Raw genomic sequence first — 23,652 nt, forward strand, 5'->3', positions numbered from 1 at the left:
CCTGTATATATATGTCACACACTTAAATTTGTACATTTATATATACACATACAAAAATCTTGATACCCTCGTATATCAACAAGTGATTCTAGAAGCCTAAAATAAATAATAATAATAATAATAATCTCATAGTAAAATTAAGGCAAAGAAATATGATTGCCTTATTGTTGGAAAATTCATTCAATAATAAAATTGAGCTTCATATATCAAGGCGTGCCCCAATTTTTTTTGATTTTGTAGAACATAATTCTAAGTTGGTAAAACATATTAATATAGCAATTAGTAACATACACATATGAATAATGCTAAACGCATTCAAAATTTAACAAAATGTTTATCAAATGATGAATGAAATGTTTATATTTTATTTGTTTAGATTTTAATTGATCAATTTCCTTTAAAGGTTTCATTTATCTATATTAACACCTCATATAACAATTGGAAAATTTTCTTATCCATGGGACAAGCGTATAAAAGTGGTTAATATAAAATGTGAAATACCGTGTCTCCTCTTCTAATTTATAATAAGTAATATATATATATATATATATAGTACGTACAGTAATTTTTAAAAAAAGAAAAGAAAAAAAAAAGGACGTTGTTTTTCTTATTAATTTAATCTTTATAATTAGATGATGATTATTCCAAAGCGAACGGAGCTACATATAGTATATAACTCATCTAAATTACCGAACTAATTATTTTACTACTAAGTCAAAAGCTATTATAACTTGTGTTTTGGGAACAGTGAAGTTGGCAATTACGACAAATAACAATTTTCAAATCCTAATTTTAAAGTCGGTGATGAAATTCCTACGAATATATAGAAACAAAATAATAATAATAATTAATGTAATGGAAATCTCTATAGAGCGTAGACTAATCAATACGACCCGCTTTTCCCCCTCAGGCACGCACCACCTTTCCGACCAATGAATCTGATCCTATCCTGTGAACCAATTAATCTTCGAAATTAACTGTCTGCTTTAGACCAATCCCCTACAAAGACAACCTAAAACATAGACATAGTGCACTCCTACCCAAAACTAAAATAATAACAATAAAAATGAAGAAGAAGATAGCTAAGGGCATTGGCATACAGCTAGCCAAAAGGCCCATATGTGCTTAGATTATTTCAATTGAGCTCTTTGACATGCCTCACAATATATAATATCCCTCTACAAGTAATCTTTCAGCTAGGGGATATATTAATATTTCGTTTGTTTTTTAATAATATCAAAGTTATTAGAATATTTATTAAATAATATAATAATATTTAATTAATTTATTTTTATAATTTATTTATTTATTGAAGTATTTATTTTTTTATATTTAAATTATATGAATATAATAATTAATAATATTTTAATATATATTATTTATTAAATATTTTAGTACATATAACGTTGCTATTTGTTTTTTTCCATTATTGTTCTATAAAGAATATATATATGCGTATATTATTTATGTACTCAATCAAATATAATAATAAAAAGAAAAAAATAAATTAAACATATAAATTAAGAAATTATTTTTTTAGATAAAAATAAGAGTTTATTAGTGATTCGATAAAATAAAAATAAAAAACTTGTTTATTAGCAATACACATAGGGTAGGCTACTGAAATAGCTAGCTTTTTGGCAATAAAGTCGTTTTGGAGAATTCTTAAACTGTAATTTAGTTCCTAAGTCTTAACTACTGGGGGTCCTTCTCTTATCATTGAGAATCCTTTTACGTCACTTGTTTGACACTTGAGCCTTGGTCAACTCTCTTTTTATGTCTATGTTCTAAAGCCAAAAGAGAGTCTAATCTAATTTTATTGTGTTGAAAATCAAATTAAAAAAAAATCCATCAGCTCCATCTGACCCCATTATCCACAAGAGTGGTTGGTAGCTGGTGCAAGTTGAAAAGCTTGGTCCAATTTCTTCATTTCTTAAAATTATATAATTAAATATAAGAAAATATTTCCCACTAACTATAATAAAGTATTAATTAATTTACATATAAACCTACACATCATAGAACCTGTACAAATAACAAACAAAAAGTAGAGGAAGAAAGTGAAACCAAATAAGAAAAAAATAAAAATAAAAATAAAGAAGACTAAAAGAGAGACCAGACCAGTTTCGTGTGTGAACATATGTCAGACAGTACCGTGTATCAATAAATTGAGTGGGTGTTTTGAAGGGATTTTTAAGAATAACCTGTTTGTCTTTTACTGTACTAAAAAAATCCTTTTTTCATTAAAAAAAAAAAAATCCTCTATTTTATGGAACATGAAATTCATTTTAGAAATTGATTCCCAGCTTCTTGTTGTGACCTTGTGGTAGCTGCATGTGCTTTTCAGGAATTAATTTTGCATAATGGAAGTGTTGCCAATCCACATTATTGTTATATTTCAAGGAAGCACATATTAGCTTAGTGTAATAAAAGAAGAATGATAGATATACTACTTACTTTTTATTTTTATTTTTTGGTCTTTATAGATACTTATGATTACTAATCATAAAACAACATTCAGAATTCAGAAGTTGAACAATTGACTTGACATAATTATACGTAATTCAAACAATCAAGCACGAGATGATTAATTATTTATTCATCACCCTATATATATTTGCTGATACTTTATAGGCTCCAATAAATGTCTACGTGCATAAGAACTCAATTATTAATTACAATTCTTACACTGCTTCATACTCATTTTTGGCCGCATCCAATTGCCACATTATATTCTACATAATTTTTCCCATTTAAGTAAAGGGTGAAAAATAATATGGTAAAAGATTTATAAAGAGAAATTGTAAATGTTTACAATTACGTGATTTTATTAATTAGATAATTAATAGTTATCCATAAATAGTTATCCGTTATAAACGAAAAAGAAAGACTTGGAACCTGCAAGGAATATATGTGAGGAATAAATGTGTGCAACCGGAGAGCACTGTTTCGAAAACATGAAAATGTTTTTTTTTTTTTTTTTTGGTGGGGGGGGGGGCATATCCTGGCTAGTTCGCTCATGAATCATGTTCATGAACACAAGTACATGTTATGTCTCAAACAAACTCAGCTAGCTAGCTAACAGGACTAAATGAAGTGCACAAAAAACAAAATATATATTAAAACTAAAACTAAGACCTCTCACCTTGGAAGGAAGGATTAATAATATATAGTATAAAGTACTAAACATATTGTACGTATATATAGCCAACCATAATGATACACATTAAAAAAAAAAAAAAAAAAAAAAAGGGAGTGGTGGGGTTTTTCTACAGAAACTCTGAAACTAGGCCATCTCATGAAACAAAGAGTCGTCCAGGAGAAGGTCAGGCCAGACAGAAGGAGCCACTTCTCCATAGCTAGAAGTACTGCAAGCATCAACCAAATTGCTGATGGAGGTATTCCTCGTCGGCGGCGATGTAAAACAAGTCGGAGATGGGGATGGAAACCATGGCGAATTCGGAGAGTTTTCTGACCCACCATGGCTGAACATTAATGGTGTTGATTCAGGACCTTGAACCATATTGCTATTGTTAATCTTGTTCATCACAACCGGTGTTTGAGGAGGACTAATAGTGCTATTAGTAGTAGTACTAGTAGTGCAAGGGATTTGCAACAAATCAGGAAGATGAGAGAAAGAAACAGAATCATGGATAGATTGGAGGTTTGCAGAAGTAGTTCCTCCAAGAGAAGAAGACCCATTTGGGGATTCGAAATGAACCGAACCGAGAACCGAGTAACCATCTTTGATTGAATTAGAAGATATGGAGTTGAGAAGATTGATGGTCTCCATATCAGTAAAAGTACTGGTTGGTGTGTTTCCATTAGCTGGAGGAGGTTGAAAGAGAAACTGCAAGTATTGAAGCCTAGCCATTTGAACAGCTTCAGCTTGGAGTCTCGCCGCATGTTCTTCCCAAGAAGGATGATCCATAAGCTCCTTGAAATTAGCCAAAGCTAGAAGATGAGGCAGGCTTGAGAATATATCTGCTCTTGGTCTATGAGTCATTGGATCAAAACCCATTTGGATTAGCTTTTTCTTCAGATGGGTATTCCAGAAATTCTTTATTTCATTATCGGTCCGACCCGGTAGGTGGCTTGCAATGGCTGACCATCTACAAATAGGAACAAAATAAATAAATAAATAAAGGTTAATTTAGACTAAGTTTGTATAATTTATATACAAAATGGAGAAGAAAATTATTTCTAAATTTGTTGTATTACTTGTTTCCAAGGACCGAATGAAGATTGAGAATTGTTTGTTCTTCTTCTTGAGAAAATTTCCCTCTTTTAATATCCGGCCTCAGATAGTTCGTCCATCTTAGTCTGCAACTCTTTCCACATCTATTAAGCCCTGGAAATTAAACCAGTAAGAAAATCAACCATTAGTTGAGAAAGAGAGTGAGAGAGAGCAATTTAAGCTTTTGAGGAAAATGACAGTTCAACTATAAAATAAGTACCTATAGAGAGAGATTTATGCTTTTGGGATGAATACTAATTCAACTAAATAGATTTTAAGTACTTACCTGCGAGTCTAGGGAGGGCTCGCCAGCTTCCATGGCCATGTTTCTGAATATACTTAACAAGCTTTTGATCTTCTTCGGGTGTCCAAGGGCCTTTCTTGAGACCAGTCTCATCACAGCAAGGAGATCTTCCCATTTTTTTTAACTTTCCTTTGAAGATTTCTTTTTTTCTATTTTGGGCTGCCTCCCTCCAATCCAACCATCGGCTACAACTTTCTATTTATATATAGTCTTCAGAAGCCACATGTATGCTTTTATGTCCTCCCAATAACATAGAAGGTGACCAACGTGCTAGTTTCCCACATGCTTGCAAACCAACTACACCACCCTTTTTTCCACATTCAAATTCCAAGTAAGTCCTTGTTTGTATAAAATATTATTATAAAGTTGCTGTCAATGCACATCTGTTTTTTTTTTTTTTTTTTTTTTGGGGTAATACCTGTCGATGTACATCTTGATCAAATCATGTATAGATGGACCACATGATTTTTGAGTATATGTGTTTATCCATGGCCCACACAGATATATCAAAGAAAAAAGAGTTTGATCATGGAATATGGCTAATCTTTTACATATTTAGTACTGATCATCATCATGCACATGATCATAAGGATTTTAAAATTCACCATATCAGTTTTACAAATGTTTTGCTTTGATAATGTTAGGCCAGAAGTTGGAATATGTCATATTGGAGCAGGTCATTCGGCACTAATTAATGTAGAAATACAAATTTTTTGAGGGGATAACAATTCTGAATTGTGTGATTGATATACGTTGCAAATTAAAGAATTCATCAATGCATTTTTATTTTATTTGATTAGCTTATCGAATTTACAACTTGAATAAGCTAAATTGAATTGTCACCTTTTCTCAAAAGTTAAGTTTTTTAAAATAATAATAATTCAATTTTACATCAAATAAGATATTTTAGCGAATCATATATATGCATTCACAATGAACAAACATATAAAATTAACTAGTACCAAATTAATTAAGGGCTCATATGGGAATGATTATTAGGATTCACTTATCCTTTAAAAAGTAATTTTTTTAATAATTATCTAATTAACAATTTTTTATAATTACTAAATTGGTGATTTTCTAAAAATTAATCATGAAAAAATGAAAGTGGTTTTAATTAAGCATTTAAAAATCACACTAACTCTCAAATCTTGTCATGAATTCCAAACTTGGTTAATGTTTTTTTTTTTTTCTTTCTAGTAGAGATTTGATTACACGAGCCAATTCCATTTTTCATTTTCAACCATCATAATGCCAATGTGCTAATGGAAATTAAATAGAAATATATATTAACAGCATTTGTTGGGGTTTTGGATGTGCACATAGCTTAAGGCAAAAGAAATTCTTTTGGATATAATGTATTGGTTAAAGTTACTGCTTTTTTTAATAATAATCTGAATTTCAATTCTTCGTTCTTATCAGTATAATATGGGGAAAAAAAAATTAAGGCAACTAAAAGGGCATGAAAAGTCAACATCAGAGGAACAGATGGCACGTCATGGATGGTGAGAGGAACCTATTCCATGCACGCAAAGGAGAGGACCTTTTGTTTCGTCACTCATTGCATGGCTGCCGTAAACTCTCTACGTATACAAATTGAAAAATATGCATGGGGTCCCTCTTCATTTCTACCAACTCTCAACTCAACTCAACTGGGTTTCATCACCTTCTTTTCCAATATTGCAAATTAATACAACAATCAAACAAATTATATATTAATATCCAAATTAATTATTATCTAATGGTTTTTTTTTTTTTTTTTTTTTTTACAATTTATGATTCTTCGATCCCCTATTCATCTTTAGTTAACCACATTGTCTCATTTTTCTATCTTTCACTTCTCTATTTTACTGTATAATTTGGAGTACTTAAGTTAATAGAGAATGTTAATTTGTGTTCGGCTTGATAATATTATGTTATTTGCTTACGCTAACCACTCTTAAACACAAACCTGTTTTGATTAATCATGCTTAGAGATTGTCAATCTTTTGTGTAAGATACACATATGAATTCATTTTTTAAGCGTTTAAGCTTTTAAAACATGTAGGAATTCAATCTTGTTCTGGTTAAACACAAATTAAATGTCAGTTTCTTTGTTTTTCCATCTAAGCAACATTTCTTTGTATTAATCACAGGAACATGTATTATGTCACTAATAATGTATATATATACATGCCCGGTGTCTTCAGTCTTAATTTTCTAAGGTTGAGGGATTTCCGAAGTTTTTAATTTATGAATTAATGGTGGCTATAAAATACGAAACATACATTAACAATGGTTGCAAAACAATTATAATAATAAAAAAAAATAGAAAGTTTATATTTTTTTTAATGATCAACAGTATGTAAGCATGAAGCATATTCTCATTGAGGACTATCAACCCTTTAATTTGGGTTTGAAAAGAAGATTGCTAACGTTGTATTAGTTGCCTAAATATTATATATAATGTAGCTTGTTTATACTATGTACATTATTTAGTGTCAGGAATCTAATTAATCGTAATTAACTCCTAAGAGCTTGAATGCCTAACATGTATTTTAATAGTTGGGATGTGTTTCTTTTTCATCTTAAAACATCTCTCATAGTTTTATATATTACAATTTATGAGGCATAAAAGTTGAAATAATTTTTAATTTATAATTCTAAAATCGATTTTCAATGATTTTATTTAAATCTTAATTAATTAAAGATGTATATATTTATTTTTTTAAATAAATAATAATAATAATAATAGTTATTATTATTGTTATTTTGCTAAGTATATTGTCTAACCGTCTAAAATTGATAGACTAATGTTTATTTATATTTTTTGTCAATTTATCAACGTTTATATTTTTTTTACCATATTAAATTGACATATAATATTTGGACAGAATCATTAAAAAAAAAAAATTTGTAATAGAATATTTATATTTTTTATGCTTAATAATCTATAAAGCTATTGAAAATGCTTTTAAATGTTGTTTTTCATGTGAACTTTTTATGATTTGACATTATTTATTATTATTATTATTATATTATAATTTATCATTATCATTGAATGGATTTGGCATTACTTATTTTAACCATCGTTTTTCTCATAACCACCCTCTCTCTCTCTCTCTCTCTCTCTCTCAATTTTTTCTTTTACAAATTGAATTTTCTTTATATATGGATTTGGATGCAAGAAGGCCAACACTTGGGCTGACACGTACCAAGATCATCAAATACTCAAGTGATCTAATTAACCAGCCGAAAATTATTAATTTTTTTTTAAATAGCCGAAAATTATTAATTAAACATAGTGATTACCAAATTAATTAATTAATTAATTAATAGATCACAGAAATAAAATCAACAGAATGGGTTGTCAAAAAAAAACGACCTTGGGGTTTAATATGAAAACTTACACGAAGAAATAGACATGAGAGGATGTGACCCATTTGACCCGAGAGCCAGTTAGAGAAGAAGTTGGTGCGGCAAGCGCTCTATATTCAACTTCCTTTTGAAATCCCAAAGACATAATTCTTTCTTTCTAATTGCTTGTAAAGAATGCGTCAATGGCATTTGTTGATGCTCTTCGTCCCCTTCTACTTTGTCTTGTACCACACCAAAGACAGATTTCACTCCAATTTGGGGGGGGGGGGGACCTTTAGTATTTTCTACATCATTATGTTTTCTATATATTATAAGTTAGTAGATAATTCCCAGAAATTAAATCTGAATGTACAATTAATGTTTGGAAGATCAATATTTCAAAGATTTTCTAGCAACAAAGTTTAAAGAGAATCTATGTTATGATTCATGAGTGGCATTATTAATTGTTCAATTTCTAATTTCCAGCCGTCTGTCTTCAATTGGTTTCCATTTTAACTGTTGGAACTTGATAGTCCAAAACCTTCACTCGGCCATCCCAGAAGATAATAATCATTAATCATAACATTGTACAAACACACATCTAGTTAATGATATAAATTTTCAATTTTAGTATTAGTTGTATTTAGAAAATCATCCCAAAAAAAAAAAAAAAAGAGAAAAGTTAATTATTTTGAGTATTTCGGGAGCATATATATGAAAATGTTTAAACATATAAATAACTACCTACGTACAAAAGGACATATATATATGTACTTATGACCTTGATTGGCACTGCTGGTGTACAAAACTTGATGGAATTCAAGTGCTTGTTTTTTTGAGGTCCATGCATGCATCGGAACACTTTCTTAAGCCTAGGTTGCTTGGTTTACTTGCTGTATATCAAATTCAAACTGATAGCGTAACAAAGTACCACCATCACCATCAATGGCCACAAAGAGTCAAACTTAAAAAAGACAGACAAGTTAGACCACTCCCCCCTAAGTTCTCTTTCTCCACCATCTCTCTGACCTCATTTCGTTGTCGGCACAAGTTTTGATTTACCCCCTAAAAAAAAAACACAAAAATCAGTCAAATTTGTTAAAATTAGTTTTTGGAGTAAAGAAACAAAATAAGAACAGCCCCCCATTTTTTATCACCTTCATTACGAAAGCTAGTTTCTGATTAGTGAATTAATATTGTTCACGTATAGAGATTGCTTCCTGAAGCAAGGTTCTTTGTCCGGTACACCAACATCAGATATCTTAAAAGGAGGAAGTTTTTAATTAATTAAATAGAGAGAGACAGAGAGTCAATGATGTCACCTAAACAGTGTGATGCTTCTGATTATGGGAAAACTAAGGTATTAGTTTAATTTTTTAGTGTCAGCTAAACAACTGATTTGCTTCCTCTCTTAAGTTTCTACCCAATACCATCTAAACTCAGACTTTCTATACTTTTTCACTGCCACGTATTTGCTTTTGTGCCATCCATTTGACTGCCTTTCGCTTTGTTCTTCCAAATATATCGATTGCCAGGGAGAGGTAGAAAATCTTCTTTTTCGCAATTAATTGTTTTAGATCTCTCTATAAACAATATTAAATATGTATCTAAATCATTCTAATTTCCTAACTAACTAATGTACAACATATACAGCTGTACATTTTGTTACACAATGTTTCAAGCGTATTTCACTCTCTCTTTAATACTAGCTAATTAATTAAGCTTTTCTAACCCTAACCCTATAACCAGATGGTCTATATCTTCAATCTTTTGCCATCATTATAAGTAGATACTAGCAGTACTACTCCAGCACATTTATCATATGCAGCTCATACTGCTAACTGATAGGAAATTAAGCGATTAAAAGTCTCAAGTATATGTGGGTATTTTGTGGTAGGTCTTAAATATCCTTAATTTCTGCGATTTATGTGAAGCCTGTCTGGCTACATATTCTTTAATAAGTACTGAGTTTGGTTTGAACTTTGAACTGGCGTGATTTATCATTATTCATGCAGTTTCTTTCATATTCAGTGATAAATGACAGTGACAATTTATTATAATAATTATTCTTATATATATATATATATAGAGAGAGAGAGAGAGAGAGATAATATATTTATATGGGGTATAAATTAATAAAATACACAGACTGCAATGCGAAGGAAACCAAAAATAATAATAATAATAATAAAAGGTTTTCTAAGAACTACTTCCCTTTGTTTAGGTATAATACACGTGAATCGTATTTGTGAACATACGTCGAACACCATCTCTTCCCTCCTATCAACCATATATATTTTCATATCTACAAGAATATATAAATATATGTATAACTGCATAATTTTTCCATATTTATCTAAAATGAGGGGTTGAAATAAAGTCCACCTTATTTACAAATGTATACATATATTTTATTAAAGTAAAATTTATTCTTGACAATTATTGAATTATCGGATAAAATTCAATATATTTATTAAAATGAACTTTAATAAACTAAGATAGATTTTATTTGACAAATATATATATATATATATATAACCCGACAACCCTCACACTAACCAGATTTTATTTGACAAATATATTTATATATATATATATATATATGTATGTGGGGTCTGCAAAATCTATGCTCATTTCATCATATCTTTACCGTTTCAAATGAAACTTACGTGTATATGCTGCTCATGCATTGTACCCGAGTATTGATACCCAAAGGTCTCCCTACATAGTTTATGATTAAACACCAACTTAGGAGTCAATATCTTCCTAAACGTACAAGCTACCTAAGCTGAGATCCTATATATTCTATTTATATATATATATATATACATATATATACACTCAATTCAAAGCTTCTTCATCACTCCTTAACTTGTCTACTTGACTATACACACCAGATGATCCAATTTTTCTCAACCGTTATGCCCAACATTATGGGATTAGAATAATTTACAAAGCAAATTAAATTTGTTATTATAATTAAATCTATATATATATATATATATATATAAGTTTAAAGCATATATATAGCTAGAGTAGTGTTCATATATCTAATAGAAGTGTTGGAATTTTCTATATCATTGTATTAGCCATCAACTACTACATTTGTTTTGTTGGCTTAACTTCCATCGGCAATGACATCACCCACACAGCTAGCTATGGACATTGAAGGATACTGATTATGAGACTGACACTTGATGATTATTTCATATGTATATATAAATATATTACAACAAATATAATACTCTTGACAAATTATATATTTAGATACGTCCAATTATTTATTTTGTGTCTAATCTTACTATGATTGATGTTATCCTATGGACCTAGGGTTTGGGTCATAAAGATCAACTTCTTCATGATACTAGCCTAACTCTAGACAAACAAACAAAATAGCATTTACCCCAAAAAAAAAAAAGTACCATTATTCATAGTGTTACATTGCAATAGAGCTCAAGTATCAAATGCCCAAAAGGAGAGGTCTATATACGATTATATATACTTGAAGAAAATCATAAAAATAATAATAATAATAAAACTTTATAATATAGGCTTCCCTACATATATATGTATATATATGAGTTAAATCAATACGCTGACCATATATATGAAATGTGTAGTTTTTGAGATAATGACAAAATTAACAATTAACATAAACAGATCTATGAAAAACTAAATGTATTCCCATATACATGTATGATGATGGCTTATACCTAAAATAGTAATCTCCTCTTAATTGCTTGTTTCAATACAAACAAAATATATATTTTCCTTTGTGTTTGACAATTAAATTAAAATCCCGGAAGTGATCAAAGATATAAGAAGGGAACTCTTAATTAAAAGGAAAAGAAGTATCATGATGGTTTTCTAATTTATTTTGCCTCCCACATAAGAATTGTTAACACTAAATTAAGAGGGGTCTCCATCACTCATAAATTTACTTTTTCAGTAATTCAAAATTACCTCGTTATCAAAATATCTTCCTTTCTGAATGCTTCAGACTAACTTTAATTGAACAGATGCCATAATCTCCCAAGCATATATCATGATAAACATATGCAAAGGTATGTATTTAAATATACAGAGAGAGAGACATAAAAACTTATAACTAATCAACATGTCCAAAAATCAACCCCAAAACACATATATCTCCATTCAATTAATTAAGAAAATTAAACCTGGGGGGGGGGGGGGGGGGGGGGTGGTGTGGGGAGCAGGAAGCTGACAACAATCTAAAACAGTACTTATCTTTATTTGCTTGTAACAGTAAACCTATCTTTTGCTATTCTACAGAATGTAAAAAGTAAATATACAAGATATTCAATAACCTGCAGTTCGCAACTAACAATCATAACCCTAGCAAGTTAAAGCTGGTCAAAGTCCAAAGCAATCTTTATCATAGCTTAGATTTTTTTGCATACAATGTTCAACAGAACCAAGTAGAAGGCATATAATATTAGTGTTACAGCACAATAATTGCAGCTATTAATATTAAACTCTTGTCCTTTCTTATCTGTTTGGTCCAGGAAATTAAAACAAGTTGAGCTACTCTTCAATGCCATCCTTTCCCTTATACTTTTAGTTGATCTACAACGCTCTATATATATTTATATATATATGATTCACGTATGTCGATTTCATTAAATTATTGCACACAAATTAAGCTGCATTAATTATGACAGTTAAATCATATGCATCATCTTTGAGTTTGATTGTTTAATTAAGATATTCATGTAGTACTTGTCTTATTGTTGTTTGAAGTTATTGAGAAATTCATCCAAGTTATACAACTTGATGGAGATTTAAATATAAATAACTTGATCAGTATTGAATTTTAAAAATGACCTTATTTAGAACCATAACAAAGCAATCAGATATATATCACCTGGATATAAACAAAATTTCATATATTAAAATATAATATATGAGCTTCTCTTAGCTAGGTAGAATTGATATATATAAAAATAGAATATACATGTAGTACTGTCTGTACCATCTTAAACAAAGGTGTAGGTTGCATTAGCCAAAAAAAAGGTATATATTCTCAAAGAGAAAACCCATTGAATCATTGATGTATTAACTTTTAGCAAGCTAGATATGACCAGTACTGAATACAAGAAAAATTAATTATTGTTGGAGAACATAATATTTCTACTAAAAAACTGATTACAAATTGAACTAAAGGTATGTTTAGAGTCCTGTTAACAGCCTCTGAAAGTTTTTTGACGTTCAGGTATCGTCCATCATAAAGACCTAAATATACATATTGTTCAAACTTACAAAGCATAAAATGATAGCATGCAGGCTCAAAAACAAACCACGTGATTGAACAAATGAGGTATTTGATTACTACTTTCTGTACATAATCACTAGGTAAAACCACAAAACTAAAATTGGGAGTTAAACAGGATTTTAGTCGAGAAAAGGTCTATGCATAACCATCAAAAAAAAAAAAAAAAAAAAAAAGGTCGAATAGCAATATTCTTTTCATCATAACATTTCAAAATGTTAAATAAAAATTTGTGACATTACAGAAAAAGAAAGTACAAATTATTGTTTGATACATAATTAAAGACAAGTTCAAACAAAATGATGTTTTATCGTCCAGTGAAACAAAAGGAAAAAACAGTTTTAACTTAAGGGGAGATTATAATATGAAAAGCAATATAAAGTTTTTTTTCTTTTTTTAAAAAAAAAAAAATAAGTAATCATCATTTAACTTTAAGTTTCTCTAACTCAAGAGTGGGATAGAAGCTAAGTATTTTACAGCAACAAAGTTAACACCAATTCTATGTTGAGCAAAGATTGAGTCCAAAAAGAGGTCAAAAAACCTTCGTGTAAAAACCAAAAATAAATAAATAAATAAATAAAAGGGAAGAAGAAGGTTTCAGTATTGGCATATATAGCATACCTAATGGCCCCAAGTATAAAAATATATATCCTACGAGTTATCCTTGAATATTCAGCAACTCAACGTTGCCTGCTTGGGACGCAGGATATTGAACTAAACTAGGCTATTTAACATTGGGCTAAAATTAAAATTAGTCCAGTCCAAGTCTTCTTGGTTCAACTGCCAAAATGGACTTGGGTATCCTCAAGGGCTCTGGGACTTTGAGCCCAATTCAGTGGCTGTTTATTACACTCTACACTTAGCAGGCCTTATAATCCATTTCTTTGACAATTATCCAGTCCAAGACCTTTGGGGCCGTTTGTTGAACAAAGCGATTTCAAATCATATCCAATCAAATCAGAGGATACCCAAACAATACAATCCAATGTAATCTACTCTGGTTCGATAAACCGGCACTTACTCATACATTCTATAAAGGAGCAATTTTGTAATAAAAGGAAAATTTGAATTTTGTAATAAAACGAAAATTTGAATTTTGTATTTAGGATTCAAAAATTTGTTAAGCAAAATATAAAAACAACATGAGAACGAAGATACATGTAAAAAACAATATGAGAACGAAAATAATAAAACCTGTCTTGTATGTGTTGAATATAAAATATAAAAAAAAAATTTATTATTGAAAAATGAAAAACAATATTTATATATTCTTATATTTTTTGTTTCCAAGTTTTTCCAAATATACTTAGCCGTCATTTTTCAAAAGTTATATATATATATATATATATATAACAAGGTTCAAATAAAATCTAGCATGAAGTCTTTCTTCTTTAACTATTGCATCATATCTAATATAAGATTTTTTTTTTTTCAGTTTTTAGATTGCATCAAATGATGATGTTTCACTTTTTCTGAATAAAATTTTAGTATATAATTAAATTCATGTCGGATCATTTTTTGAATTTTAAATTATAATATTCAATTGTTAAAAGTGCATTTTAGTTTAATAAAGTAAAGTGAACTTTAATAACTGTATATATATATATATATCAGTAATGCAATAAGTACAAAAATATTGATCAAATTTATTTATTAAATAGTATAAAAATTAAAAAAATAAATTAATTAATTAAATATTATCATATTCTCCGAATGAATTTGATAAACAATTTTAATAAGAAAAGTATTATTAATGTACATATATATTTTCTATAAGACTATTTTTAAAGTTGTATCCAACCTCTTTTTTTTTTTCTTTTTTCCCCAAATTATATATCTTAAATATAGCACACTTTTACTAGCACACTAGTATTTTTTTTAATTTTTCAAAATGGATTGCAAACTCCTCACAAATCCAAAAATGGGTCAGATTTGTACGAGGAAATTCATGTTGGACCTTAATCAATTGATCCAACAAGAGTCAAATGGGCCAAATGCCACCTTTGAAAAACTTTCTTTTTCTTTTTCTTTTGTTCTGTTCTTTATTTACCATGGGCGTGTTTTTGGTTGGTTTCAAAAATCTCTTAGAACGTCCACTATTTCAGCATGAAATTTCACGAAGAATTTCTATTTGACCGATGACAGTGGCACTAACAACCATTTCCAGAGAGAATGGAACTAATATCTAAACTTTAAAAAAAAATTTGAAAAAAAAAAAAAAAAACTCTAAAATATTGAAATTTAATGTGTCTAAATAGGTGAGCCGAAAAAGAAAAAAGGAAATTCCAACATTGTGAAAATAAGTTCAAATACGAGAAAGAATATAGAACTATTGTGTAAACCCAGTTTTGGAGATGTCAGTTTTTGAATGAATGAGATCATGCCAGTTTTAGTGCATCCAATTAAAAATGACATATTTTATATATGCTGAAATAAATCAAACCAATGACCTTATAAATCATATATAGTACTTATAATTAACTTAATCCCAGAGGTGCTTTGATCGCAGGATGCAACACCAAATCTGGTCACATCAAATGAAGTGCCTTTGAATTAAGGATCTATTAACCAAGCTTAGTTCCTTAATGACACTCTTTATTCTTAACCCAGACCCAATTATGGAAGACAAAGACATATCATCATTTCAGTCCAATACTGGATTTTTCTTTAGAACCTATTAGATGGAATCATTGCTAACAGCATGATGAAAGATCATGCAATGAGTCTTATCCTCCACTGGTGTACAAATTCAAAAAGCCAAATCTCCTTTTTGACAGTAATCAGATCATCACCAAGAAAGTAAAGTGGAATGGTAAAATGTATATAGATTAGCAATCTGATCATCTCGTTTTTTGTTTGTCAAGAAAGTACTCATCATATAAGTCCAGAAAAATAAAGATCAACATGTAAATGGTAACATACCTGCAAATTAGCATAACGAATCCAGCAGACTATCTTGGTCTTTGTACGACTCAACAACCGAAAATGATTTACAAGAACCAGCAAATGCAGCAAATTGTGTCTCTGAAGAAGATCAAGACACTATATGTAAGAGGGGAGAGGGATCACTGATCACCATCATCCAGAAGTATATATATATATATATATATATCTATATTTATATGATCATGAATAAATATTATCAGTCAGCATATTATATAGAAGAATGGTCAATGGCTCAAAAAAATTCTGCATGCTAATCTCAAGGTCATATAAATAGAGTTTGAAGGAGATAAGATAGTAATAACCCACCATCCAGATCTATTTATATGAGTTAGGTTGGACATGATGTCAAGAGAATCCAGTCAAAAGGTTTTAAAATAAAAATTGTGCGTGGAAAGTTGATAATCACATGGTTGGAGTGGGTAGGATTAAAACCAAAAACATCAATAACGGATAAAGGTACTAAGCCATCATTACATTTTATTCGTCACGAAGACAAATGCTGCTTTCTTGTCTGATGAGTTACATATATACGGTATCCTAGTAAAGTCTACGTGTTCATATTGGCCAAGATGTGCCTATGTATGTTCTACTATTTTAATGGTAGAAAGTTGAAACTAGCATGAAAAACTGACAACCTGGTTCAGATCCTGTACCGAAAGGTAACCCTTTGTTAAAAACAGTGCCTTTTTTTTTTTGTTTTTTTTCCCTCACTGATCGTTTCCTTTAAGAGACAACTATACTAGGCTGGAAAGTAGAAAATCTTTACAGGATTTTCTGATTATAACTTCAGATTTACATTTAAATGACAGAAGAAGCTGCCCCACACTTAGGCTGGAAAGTAGAAAATCTTTACAGAATTTTCTGATTATATCTTCAGATTTACATGCAAATAACAGAAGAAGCTCATGCAACCTACTTTTAACTTTTATAATGCAGATAAGAGGAATCACCTACCAATTAGCCAAGACCTGATTCCCACTTGTACTTCTATAAAATATTAGACTCTGATCAGTCTTACAAAAGATTCTTTGATTTCTTCTTTCAGAAAGCCAAATTAGGCCATGAATAGGACAAAACCATCCTGCATTCCACTATCAGTTATTTATTTGGAATGATTGGAAACAAACTAGCAAGATTCCCATCTATTAGGCTAAAAATGAAAGCAAGTGATTGTGAATCACCATTATCATCGGCATCGTCTTCCAATCAGCTTACATATGGTCCTTAATTACCATGGACAGCCTAGCTACCACCAGAGCCAAGAAAGATCAGAAGAAGGAACATCTAAGGATCTGGCAGATAACATTTATAAATCACATGTCTCCGTTAATCCCAAAGCCATTTGCCGATTTACTTTTGCATTGATTTTATCTTAATCACAAATCATAAGAACGTTTACAATTAAAGGATTAGAAATCCAGTTTTGCACTGATCTAACAACTCCAGAAACTTCATAGCTTCAAAACCACTAAATCCACCAAGAACGCTCTACTTAATCTTGATGTCATGGTTTTAAAGTGAAAGCAGTAATATCTATCTTGAAGGATGAGCTAACAGAAATCTCCATATTATTGGATGAACTCCGAGATTTTTTTTCCATCATCTAACAGATTTCTCTGTTGTTCTGTCACCATCCAGCTTTCCACCATGAGATGCTTGTTATCAACCTTATCGCCAAATGGGAACATAATGAGGTTGCTGAAGGCCTTGGTTCTCCATTATTTATCCCATTCAATTCAAAGATAGATAAGACCAGGATTCTGTAATCTAAAAAAACATTAGAAATTCTTATAGGCCTAGACTTGAATTAAGAACATGGTCATTGTCAAATACAATATTGAAAATCATTCGCAATTTTCAAAGTTAGGTGTAGTCAAGTGCCACAGTTGAACTAATAAATAAACAAACCAAGCCAATATGATCCACAAAATCAGTAACACAATCAATTGAAAGTAGCCAATTCTAATTCAATTTTTTCTGAGGGTCCTGATAGTTTTTTTAATCCTTAAGATAGAAAACCAGCCCTACTTGAAAATCTTAAGAAAACCTAAATTGAATAGCAGAAAAATGAATATGGATTCACCAAACTCACTCACATAATAAAAATTCATTTGTTACTTCACAATTTCAAATTTTACAAGCATTCTTTTTACCTCTAAAAGTTTATGGATTCTAAGGTTTTGACACCTAAGTAAGCTAGCCCTCTGGAACAATCTTATTTAAAGGAGAACGATAAGGATCTGCAGTACGATAAGTGTAACACCCCGTCCCGAATCGCACCGGAATCCGTGCACGTTGACCGAGGTTGACCGTTGACCGAAGGGGTCAAAGTTGACTTTTTGACTCGGTGGGAATTTCGAGTTGACCAGGGTACCGTGGAGAAGTGCATGACGCCCTGAGTTCGTAGACTAGTAGCACGTCGAAAACGAAGCTACGGTTTGAAAGTTATGGGTAAAACAAGTTGAAGTGTAAACTGTCTAAAAGGTGCCGGGAGTTGACTTTTTCTTGTGATGTAATTGTGAGTTGACTCTTGTATGGTTGTAAAGTACTCGTCGATACGAGTTCATAGACTAGCGGCACGCTTAAATCGGACATCCGGTTAAAAAGTTATGGACGTTTGAAGTTTACCGGATACCGTATTATTTTAATGTTTTTTGGTCGTGAACAGTGAAATGCCACGTGTCAGCTTCTGAGTGGTCCACGTGGCATGAACAGTGTCACACAGGGTTTTAATTTTGAAAAACTCTCGGGGAAGAGAGAGAAAGAGAGAGAAGAGAGAGAGGAGAGAGAAAGAGAGAAAGAGGACCCGCCGGCCGCCGGTCATTTTCACGTTTTTCCGGCCTAGTTACTGTACACGCGCCGGCCAGCCAGATTGCCCACCTCATTTCCGGCAAAACCTCCAAATTTCACGGCGAACGGCCGCCGGACGCGCCCGGATCGGACGTCCGAAGTTTGGCGGCGATTTTTCCCCTCCACCGCCGGCCACCGCGAATCGGCACTGTTCCGGCCATTTTCCGGCCACACGCGCCTGACAGCCTTGATCCTCTCCTCAAGTCCGGCCTACCCACCAAAAATCACGACCATCGGACCACCGACGCGCCGGGATCGGAGCGTTTTCCGGCGAGGGGTCGAAAATCTTCAAACGGTGATTTCTCCGCCGTCCGACCTCCGTTTTGCTCACCGTTGGTCCCGTTGGATTGCTCTCCTCACGATCTACAAATCTGCAAAATTTCACAGCAAACGGCCACCGTCGGAAATTACTGTTCCGGCGACGGTCGCCGGTGACGTGGCGGCCTGCCGGAAATTACTGTTCCGGCGAGTACCCCGAAAATTCCGGCCAGCTCCAGTCCGCAGTGTTCGACCTCCTGAACCCAAATCCGACTTCCGTTTCCACCAATTCGCGACGGTTTGGGAGAATTGCGGAGCCGAAACCCGAAAAGCTTCCCGATAAAATTCCGACCCCGTCGGGTACGATCATCGGAAATTAAGACCGGATCTGTGATTAGCATCACTCGAGCTTCGATTCGGTATATAATTCGTAAATTTTAGTTATCGTTTGGTGTTCGCTCCCCGGGTACCCATTTGGGGATTACCCGAATAAAATATTAATATTTGTGGTTTTGGTACTGTGGATGTTTTAGGTGCACGTGCAAGTAGCGGAGTCGATCCTGCGGAGGATCTTGATTGAGATACGTGCACAAGGTGAGTGACCCACCTTCAAATTAATTTGGGGAATTTAATTGATGAATATATTATGTGTGAATTAAATATTTGGAATTTAATTTCTATGTGCCAAATATTTATTGGATTTATTGTAGAATTATTTATGAATTTATTGGATTTAAGAAAATGTGCATTTTATAAAAGTATGCCATGTGAAATTATTTTATGGATTTGAGGATTTTGAAATTGGTGTGGTTTTAATGGTAAATTGGGTACGATTTGATTTTCAAATATTTCAAGGAAAATATTTGGTTATGTTGGTGATTTCAATTTTTATGAAATATGCCCATAAAATATTATGGGATTTGATTATGATATTTCGAGAAATTATTTATGCTTGGAAAAAATGTGGATATTTGAATTGATGGATTTGGAAGTTGGTGGATTTGAAAATCATGGAATTTATGGTATGGATTATAAGGAAATTGTGGAGAATTTCCCGGTTCAAGCGGATGGATTATGCCCGCTATGCTTATGAAAAATGTGAAATTTGTTTTATGATTTAAATTTATGGATTTTATAATTTTTAGATGCACCGTGCACGTACTGGTGTTCTGATTATGTGATATGGTATATGTGATATGGTTAGTGTGCACACGGTTGTGATTAGCGCGCAGGTGGGTGTGAGTAGCGCGCGGTTGGTATTATGAGGGTGTCCTGTGGATGCCATCGGAGAGGGCGGCCACCCCCCTTTGGCCGGGACACCAGGTTAGCAGCGGCGCAGTGGGACGCCACGCGACCGTATGCCGGTTTCTTTCTATAACCTCCTGCCTGGCGGTACCTTGGGACGCTGGGTACTGTTGGCGCCACTGGTATATAGTGGGTGCATCAAATTATTTTCAGAACTGTGTTTTAAAAATAAAATGTTAATGAAAAATATAATTGTTACCGCTTCTGGTATTTAATTGATGTCTTGGTTTTCGGGAAATATGAATAAAGGGTTTTGTGAAAATGTTTTAAAAGGGGAACCTTTCCAACTGAGAGAATTGTAAGGGTTTTGAGAGACATTATTATTTCCAAATAATTATTATTTATATACCTATTACCGTGGTATGATAGTGTAGAGTAGTAGGGTCGCTCACTGAGATGATTAGCATCTCACACTCTTAAATTCCGTTCCTCTAGGTACCAGGTTGTCGGTGTTCACTCGGAGCGGACTTGATCTTCCTCGCTGTATTTGTTCGCGCAGTACCTTGTTCTTCTTTTACTGCAGTTGTAATATTTCGTTCACTTTTGCTGTATTCTGTATTTTGTAGTACTTCATAAAGCTCTGTATACTGTATGGGACACTTATGTATTTGTATTGCACTGGATTACTGTATTTTTATTTTGGAGTGCTGAAATTTGTGGAACCAGTTCGTCGTACTGTGGGAGGAATAAGGGAACAATTATAGAAGTGTGTTTTCAGTGCAGGAAATTTTGTGGTAAGTCCATCCCTTAGGGGAGGTTCTGCCGGATCTTCCACAGAAGGGTCCGGTAGGGTTTCCCTGGGATCAGGGCTTGTCTAGGGTTCCGGTGGGGAACTTTGGACGGGTCCTGACAATAAGCACCTTACCATTACACACAACCAGTATAAACATATATTTTTTTCCCCCAAAACAATATGTACAGCCTCAAACACTGCAAGAGAACCAAAAACTTTGAAGTAATGCAAAGAAAATGCAACACAAGCCTCTTCAAACCCAAGTTTGAGTTTGGATAATAGTTTTCTTGAAAAAAAACCACCAAGATTCATTGAAATTTTCACTTACGAATCGTTTTTTGTCTATTCCTGTGTAAGTCTAAACCTATATGGTCAGTCCAAAGTAATAAAAGAATACCCATCAAAGAACTTAAAAGCTAAACTTCAAACTCAGGTTATCAAAACCATGACTCAGTATAATTTCATAACAACGCAGCTAGCAGCAAGGTAAAGAGTTGCAATCCTCTTGTTCACCATGCTTTTCCTCACTACCTCATCTGAAATCAATTCTCTTCTTATGCATAGACTATCAATAAATTGTCACGAAAGTGGAAATGATAAAGCAAAGAAGTTCAAGAATCATTAGACATAAGAAGGTAAGTAAGAGCATATTCACAATCCACTTGTATTAAAACCCAATTAATAGTAATGAAAAATTTCTTAATACCAAATACAACAAGGATTTGTTACCTGAATTTTTCTAACTCAAAATGTAACAAACACACTCTGAACTGAACGCTCATAACAACAAAATCGGTCATTCCCAAATTTGGAAGAAAACCTTAACATTCCTCAGCTCTGCAATCTGAATTGGATATCTTAACAATTCTAACCCTCTCAGCCTCCGGCAAAACAGACCAATTCGGAGATTGTACGGCTCGCAACCACCGGAAATCATCCACATTGGCCCAATTCCCTGTCTCCTCATCGAGGCTTGCCTCTTTCAGATCCCTCTCAATCCCTTCATAGCTCAAACAGTACGGAGCAAACCTCACACTGCTACTGTCCTCGATTATAGGCCTGCTTCTCACCCTTAGATAGAAATCGCTCGCTTTCGCATTGTGAATGCGAATTTGGTGCGAAGCCATCACGAACACGCACTCTTCAACTCCATCGATCAGAATCGAACCCATAACAGGCCCTACGTAAATTCTACACTTCCGAAGCCTATGGATAAATAGCGCTCTGACGCAACCCAACAATCTCACCTCGCAAGAATCCAGGTCGGAAATCGTAAATTCTCCGATCTCTGAGCCCTTAAATTGACTCAACAAAACCTCACCGGTCTTGTGCCTAAACCCCGGCGATTCCGGAATCGCGAAAGCAGTTTTCTCCGGTTTGCGGATTTCAACTTCTTTCTCTTTCACCGTATCTTTCTTCGGTTCGATGACTTGCTCTTTCTTCGCAGCTTTGTTCCTGAACGAGAACTTCTTTCTAGGTATTAACTCGGCGTTCAAAATCTCAAGGCTTTGCTTCAAATCTGAAATGGTTTTGAGCGAGGACCGAACCTCGTAGGAAGGCAAGAAATACGATTTCTCAGCGACGAGCTTTTCAAGATCGGATATAGAGGAAGAGATGCAATCGAGGCGAGTCTTGACTTCGGCCGAATCGGAGGTAGGAGTGAGTCGACATCGGGCTAGTTGTTCCTCGATAGACCGCTTTGAGTCGGCAAAGTGAGAGAGAAAAGAGGAGGTGGATTCTAAAGGAGAAGAGGACGAGTCGGAATCGGCGGATCTGCGGGTGAGAGAGTTGTCCAAGCGAGTCTGGTGGCGGTTGGCGAGTCGCTCGAGCATGGAGGCGTGCTTCTTCTGTAGGGCAGGGTCTAGGGTCTTGGAATCGGAATGGAGATGGTTAGGGTTTGATGAGGAGGAAAGAGATTCTTCTTCGTCCTCCATTGTCCTGCGACTGTGTGTAGCGCACTCTGTCACTGATTCTCTTTTGGCCTGAGAAAGCCCCGGTTGAATCTTTTGGTGTGAGCGGGAGTGACCGAGGGAGGTTAAAATGGGCATTTTAAGAATTTTCCTTTTTAAAACCGATTAATGAGTTATAAATAGTTTATTTTATAATCATTAAATAAATTCTAAAATACATTATAAACAATATTTATATTTTTCTGAAAATTTTTTATTATCACTACCATATTCTTTTTATATATTTTTCCAAAAATATGTAATTTATACATATATATATATATATATATTTACTACCAACCAAAGAGTTAAATAGTAAAAAATACAAGATAGTAAGATATTTCCCAGCTATTAATACAATGATAAATAATAATCGAGTATAAATTATAATCATTAATGTCGAAATATAGCTTATTTCTTGTATTATGTGAAAATGAATAAGAA

General features: G+C 32.7%; 2 protein-coding genes across 4 annotated transcripts; both read right to left on the minus strand.

Moving 5' to 3' along the window:
* Positions 1-2,974: 2,974 nt before the first annotated feature.
* On the minus strand, positions 2,975-4,749 carry LOC125423885 (transcription factor MYB92). Its single transcript, XM_048479637.2, has 3 exons — positions 4,524-4,749; positions 4,222-4,351; positions 2,975-4,112 (listed from the first exon to the last, which is right to left on the minus strand). The coding sequence occupies exons 1-3, from the start codon at positions 4,654-4,656 to the stop codon at positions 3,287-3,289; spliced, it is 1,089 nt and encodes a 362-aa protein (XP_048335594.1). The 5' UTR covers positions 4,657-4,749; the 3' UTR covers positions 2,975-3,286.
* A 4,178-nt stretch (positions 4,750-8,927) lies between these two features.
* Positions 8,928-23,327, minus strand: LOC107425183 (tubulin-folding cofactor C). Of its 3 annotated transcripts, XM_048479967.2 has the most exons (3): positions 21,989-23,327; positions 16,090-16,191; positions 8,928-8,942 (listed from the first exon to the last, which is right to left on the minus strand). In XM_048479967.2, exon 1 carries the CDS (start codon positions 23,305-23,307, stop codon positions 22,081-22,083), a length of 1,227 nt encoding a protein of 408 aa, XP_048335924.2. In that variant the 5' UTR covers positions 23,308-23,327; the 3' UTR covers positions 8,928-8,942; positions 16,090-16,191; positions 21,989-22,080. The 3 variants fall into 3 exon arrangements, with proteins under 3 accessions (XP_048335924.2, XP_015890618.3, XP_015890619.3); XM_016035132.4 differs by lacking the exons at positions 8,928-8,942; positions 16,090-16,191 and adding an exon at positions 17,434-17,873; XM_016035133.4 differs by lacking the exons at positions 8,928-8,942; positions 16,090-16,191 and adding an exon at positions 17,434-17,880.
* Positions 23,328-23,652: the final 325 nt, after the last annotated feature.

This window comes from Ziziphus jujuba, chromosome 7 (genome assembly GCF_031755915.1).
Source record: "Ziziphus jujuba cultivar Dongzao chromosome 7, ASM3175591v1".
NCBI classification, from domain to species: domain Eukaryota; kingdom Viridiplantae; phylum Streptophyta; class Magnoliopsida; order Rosales; family Rhamnaceae; genus Ziziphus; species Ziziphus jujuba.